Source organism: Triticum aestivum, chromosome 1B (assembly GCF_018294505.1).
Source record: "Triticum aestivum cultivar Chinese Spring chromosome 1B, IWGSC CS RefSeq v2.1, whole genome shotgun sequence".
In the NCBI taxonomy this organism is placed as follows: Eukaryota; Viridiplantae; Streptophyta; class Magnoliopsida; order Poales; family Poaceae; genus Triticum; species Triticum aestivum.
The window spans coordinates 673,836,526-673,841,895 of record NC_057795.1 but is presented as its reverse complement, the minus strand read 5'-3'; the positions used below and the strand labels follow the sequence as shown (position 1 = coordinate 673,841,895).

At 41.4% G+C, this 5,370-nt stretch overlaps 1 protein-coding gene across 1 annotated transcript; it reads left to right on the top strand.

The window, feature by feature from the left end:
• Positions 1-251: 251 nt before the first annotated feature.
• LOC123099796 (uncharacterized) lies at positions 252-4,217 on the top strand. Its single transcript, XM_044521886.1, has 7 exons — positions 252-346; positions 770-823; positions 1,522-1,648; positions 1,972-2,138; positions 2,906-3,221; positions 3,612-3,778; positions 3,865-4,217. Exons 2-7 carry the CDS (start codon positions 802-804, stop codon positions 4,014-4,016), a joined length of 951 nt encoding a protein of 316 aa, XP_044377821.1. The 5' UTR covers positions 252-346; positions 770-801; the 3' UTR covers positions 4,017-4,217.
• The last annotated feature ends 1,153 nt before the right edge of the window (positions 4,218-5,370 follow it).

The window sequence follows — 5,370 nt, the reverse complement described above, 5'->3', positions numbered from 1 at the left end:
TGTTCTGCTATCTTTTCAGTTTTGTCATGTCGGTGTTTACGTGACTTGTACTTTTTTTTTTATAATATGAAATGAGACACGTATTACCATGCAAAAAATAATAATTAAGTTCAGGCCTCCAGGGTTAATTTTCTGCGGATGGTATCCAAACTAATAGTATCTCCGTAGAACTAGGAAGGAATCAGTTTTTTCTCGAATCAAATCAAAAAAATAAAAGAGAGGAAGGTTAATCACGTCACGTCCATATAAAATGTCCTCCCCCCTCGCGCCTCAAGCCCTCCACCGTCGGCCGTGGAAGCCATTGCCAGGCGCACACTAGCTCGATCTGCCTGCCCCCAAAACCCAGGTCTTTTTCTCCTCCCTCGCCTCTCGTGTGCTGCCCATGGGAAATCCACTCCTTTCTTCGCCCTTCTCTACCTTTTTACTCGCCTCTCTCCAAAAAAACGATTCCGGGAGCGGAGGGTTCTTCTAGACCAAGGGTTTTAGGGTTTGCCTGTCGACACGTTCCTGTAAATCTACCTATTGATTTATTTTCGACAAACCTGAATCTACCTGTTTATGGAGTGGGATTTTCCTTCTTGATCTCTTATTTATTGTTATTATTGTGATTGAGGAAATTTTGTCCTGAGAAAATGCTTTTACATCGGAGTGGCAAGTCATTAAGGAACGGTGACTTATCTTTGTGTGGCGTGGTAATTATATTTGGTCAAGATTTTTGCACTACTTTTGGAGATTACTCATGTTCTGGACTGCCCCGTGGCACTTGCAGAGGAGGAGAGCAGGGGAAGGCCCGCTGGGGCTATGGGCAACACCGGGAGTACATGTATGTATTCTTGGTCCTTTTCTAATTGAAATTCAGATCGCACATACCAATTAGCGCTCATTTCCTAAATAAAATCAGGTAAAAAGTACATGGTTCGTAGCCCTTAATTCTTATGGTCCTACAATTCTAGGTATATGCTGCAGAGAATGAACTTCTTATCATCGCTATCATCTTTAGTACTGTAACTAGCAAGACGATTAGCTACCGGTGATTGCTCTTCGGTGGGCTTGTCATGCTGGTGGCTGTTGTGCCCGGCCTTGTAGTGCTGGTGCAACAGTCATCGAGGTCATGGTCGTCTGATTTGTTTGCCACCATGAACACCCATGGTTGATGACTGTAATTCTTGCTACGTTGCCCAAAAACACACCTTTTTTTCCTACGCTTTGTTTGGTCAAAGTGAATAACCATAGGGCCCTCTTATCACATTAAATCTATTAAGATTACATGCCTTCACACTTATTTATTTGCCCATGTACAAGGGGAATGGACAGAGTTTCAAGCACTCCCGGTGTGTCCTTGTTTTTTTTTTCCTTTTCTTTGATGAAATAAACCAAGCCGTGGCCAAACTCTTGTAATTTTCTGCTCAATGAAAAGATGTTCTTCTGCTTCCATTTTGCCATTGGTAGACATTGCAGCCTGTTCATCTGCAAATGCGAAAGCATATTAATTTTGAGTTGCTGCGTTTGTGGAAATTTCAGCTCCTGCAAGCTTAGGAAAGTCTCATGTTCCACATTTAGAATGGAAGATTCATGACTTCTCAGCGCTACTTGAGACAGGAGCTACGTCGGCAAAATCTTCTCATTTTCACTACTCCGGGTATAAGTGGTATGCATCATAACTGCAGGAGGATTTGTTACGCAATTACTATGTGTTAGATGTAACTATGATGCTCCCCAGTCTAGCATTATTACAATATTACTACACCATTCTTTTTGTTTTAGTAGATCAAATCGTAATCTGTATATCCATATGCAATTCTAATTTAGGATGTGCATTACCGTCACTAATCATGCTGCTATGAAGTCAAATTGGCAATCATAATTACGTAGGATGCATGAAGTGAAGGAATCAGATCTCATTCTTACTTCAGTTATGATTACTTCTAGACTGATCTTCTTTACATTTTTGTACATCAATTGATTTACCAGGTTCCTGAAAGTGATACCAATGCATAAAAAACCTGGCGCTGAAACACCATATGTTGGTCTTTGTCTTAAGCTAGGCTCCAAAACCCTGGAGCCGTGTGACACGGTAAATGCAGTGTTTGAGTTATCAGTATACAATCGTGCAAAGAGGGTATATTGTGGACGCAGAGGTATTTTTCAATGCTTCTTTTGTGCACATCCAACCTATTACAGTTGGGATTCCCTTCCCTAGTCCTTTGTGACTATGCTATATAAGTTTGAGCTATAATTCTACATGGGATTCACTATATTGCTAATCCGTCCGTTCCAAAATAAGTGTCGCAGTTTTAGTTGAAGAACCATGTACACAGTGGCGGAGCTACGGCAAGGCCAAAGTGGCCGTGGCCCGCCCAGGATATGTATGATTTTCCTTTCATATGCATCGGCAGCCCATAACCTGGTCTACTGGCAGACACCATCTAAGCCCCTAATGATCATCTCTACGCTCCATTCTGTGAGAGATTTGCACGAACGCAAGCCATGGAGCAGTAATTATGGGCCTCAAGGAGCAGTCCAGCAGCGCGGGAAGCATCAGCGGCCACTAGCTGGCCAGCACCATCCATCGCACATTCGCACAGCCAAGGAACAACAGCCTTGCCGTGCGTATACATCTGTTTGATCCAGTTAAAAATATGTTGAGGACTGACTCATGTCAAATGAAGTAGCATGACTCATTGTAATTTTGAAAGAAAATATGCTCTTGTTTGCTTGGCCCGCCCAACTATTCCTATGTAGCTCCGCCACTGCATGTACACGACACTTATTTTGGAACAGAGAGAGTACCATGTTTGCATATATGCGTAATGGGTGTGAAAGGAGGTTATACATTGTTTGGGGTATGCTGCTGCTTACATGCAAGTTTTCACTCACTAATCTTCCAACCTTTACCTGATTGCAGCTAGCCATAACTTTGATTTGAACAATACACACTCGAAGAATGAATGTTTGATTCCTCTTCAGGAGCTACTAAAATCATCTGCTTTTCTAGTTGATGATAGCTGTGTCTTTGGTGTTAAGATATTGAAAATTAAATTATTTTCTACTGAAAAGAAGGCTGCTGTGGTTCCGAAGAAGGTTACCACAGTACAGAACCTTTTTATCCAGAAGAAAGGGCTCATCAAAGGGACCTACACCTGGACCATGGACAACTACCATGAATTGGACTCGAAACGCTTTGTTTGTTCTCCTACATTTGAAGCCGGTGGACATAAATGGTACTCATATCTTTCATCAGTTACATATAAATGGTGTTTATTAATAATATGCATGCAACATTAGTCCATTTATCATAAATGTACCATGCCAAGTTACATTACTAATTTCATAGTGGCCAGAACTACTTCTCCAGTGTTCTACGCCAACATACATTAGGGACATCCAGAAGTCTGTGTAACACAAGTTCCATTGCCACTTCAGATATTCCAACTGAATATATCAACCCAACTTCTATGAATGGAACCAAGCAACTCTGGTTCTAGTATATATTTAGAGACACACAGAAACACACTCCGATGCATCACCTAACGGTGTCACTGAATATTCAGTCTGCAAATTCGATGAGTATATTTTGATTGCCACTCTACATGTGTGTCAAGTGTCAACAGGCATGTTGGCATGTATCCGCATGGTCGCAGAAACATCACCAACCATGTCTCCTTGTTCTTATACCTGGAGTCCTCGGATAAGCTCTGTGACGAGTCTGGGAAGGTAGTTGAATTGACTCTGTCCATCTTGGACCAAAAGAACGGGAAACACTCCACCATAACTTCAGGTTCAGCTCTCCTTAGCAACTATCAGTGGCGATTAGAATTTGGGACCTCCTGATTTCAGTTGATCTTACTTTTGCGGTGATCGCAGGTCTCTTGGTGTTTGGAGGTGAAAGCAGCTGGGGATGGCCCAAGTTCCTTACAGTAAAAAAATTCAAGAATCCGTCGAGAGGCTATGTTGTAGGATCAAGATGTGTCGTCAAGACAGATTTCACTATCGTTGGCTCATCCAATGATGGATAGATCGTTAGCTCATGGCCCTTGCATCCTACTTGCTAGTATTATGTCATACTGTGCTTGTTTCTTTTCTGTCATATATTGTTTTGGTAGCAGTACTGACACGATCATCCTATGGTGCTAAGGACGAACTTAGCACCGGAAATTGAGAACATGTTAGTTTAATTTTGGGCAATGCGATGTTTGAAAGTACTTCAATATGCCACGGATGATGCAATTATTTTGGTTGGCTTATTACCTCTCTATTTAATTTTCTATATCTCTCCTCACATTGTCCTGGTCTGCCAACATATACTAATTTTGATGTTGGTACTGGTATTGGAAGAGCGGCTTGCTTGTTTCCAAAAGCAGCTCAGAGATTGACACTTGCTGTTACATGAACGAGAAATTTAATCTTAATTGTAGTTACAACCCAGATGTACCGATTGAACTGTTGGGAGCATCGCGTGAGGAGACATGGCTTGGAGGTCTTGGGTGATCGGCCAACGTACGTTGTTGCCAGTGAGTCAAAGACAATGGCTTTTTCGAGACCAACTAAGTTTTGCCATCCACTCGCCATTTCATTTTAGGCATTCACTAGCAAAAACGCCCATGCCTTGCAACGGGAGATTTTTTTATAATCTCCAATGGCCATGACTACATTTTGCTACATCACCGACGTACACTATCACTTTCAATTTTGTGAAATCACGAACATTTTTTAAAACTCGTGCACATATATGAAATCATGAACATTTTCTGAGTCCACAAATATTTTTGAACTAATAAACATTTTATTAAAAAAATTCTCACTTTTTGAATTTTCTGATTTTTTAATTACCAAATTATTTAAATTAGAAAAAAAGACAGAAAAGAAAATCAAAAATAACATACGAAATTTTAAAAACAGGCCGCACGGACATGGGCCGGCTCAAATAGGTGTGCAGTTTCTTCTCCCAGCACGCAAAGTGCAGTATGAAAAGTTCCTACCGTGCCGGACCAGGCGGGGATTCCCGTGTGTGAAACAGTGTTATCACTTATAGATGGCATCAGTGCATAATATTTTGCAACTTTGGGGGCAATTTCGACGATGTACGACTAGAAGCAATAGCCTTTTATTATTAGGTAAAGATAAAGATGGGTGGTTGGTGCGTCGGCAAGGATTGTCCGGTTGCAGTTGTTGTTCTTCAAGGTGATCGGTGTCGGTTGAGACACAACTTCGATGTTTTGCTTGGGGCAGGCTACATGTGTTGGGTTGCAATGTGTATGATGGTGTTCTACACTTGTTCGGAGTGAGAAGTAGTCTTTTGTAATTGTCTTCTCCCTTCTATAAAAATATGATACATCGTGGCATACTCTCGAAAAAAAAAAGCCTCATAGC

What these genes read in the sequence shown, in the direction of transcription:
- LOC123099796 (XM_044521886.1), top strand. Translation starts at nt 802, where the DNA reads ATGGGCAACACCGGGAGTACAT. An exon ending in GAAGCCGGTGGACATAAATG is followed by an intron (nt 3,222 to 3,611) that starts GTACTCATATCT and finishes AAGTGTCAACAG; the next exon opens with GCATGTTGGCATGTATCCGC. An exon ending in ACACTCCACCATAACTTCAG is followed by an intron (nt 3,779 to 3,864) that starts GTTCAGCTCTCC and finishes CGGTGATCGCAG; the next exon opens with GTCTCTTGGTGTTTGGAGGT.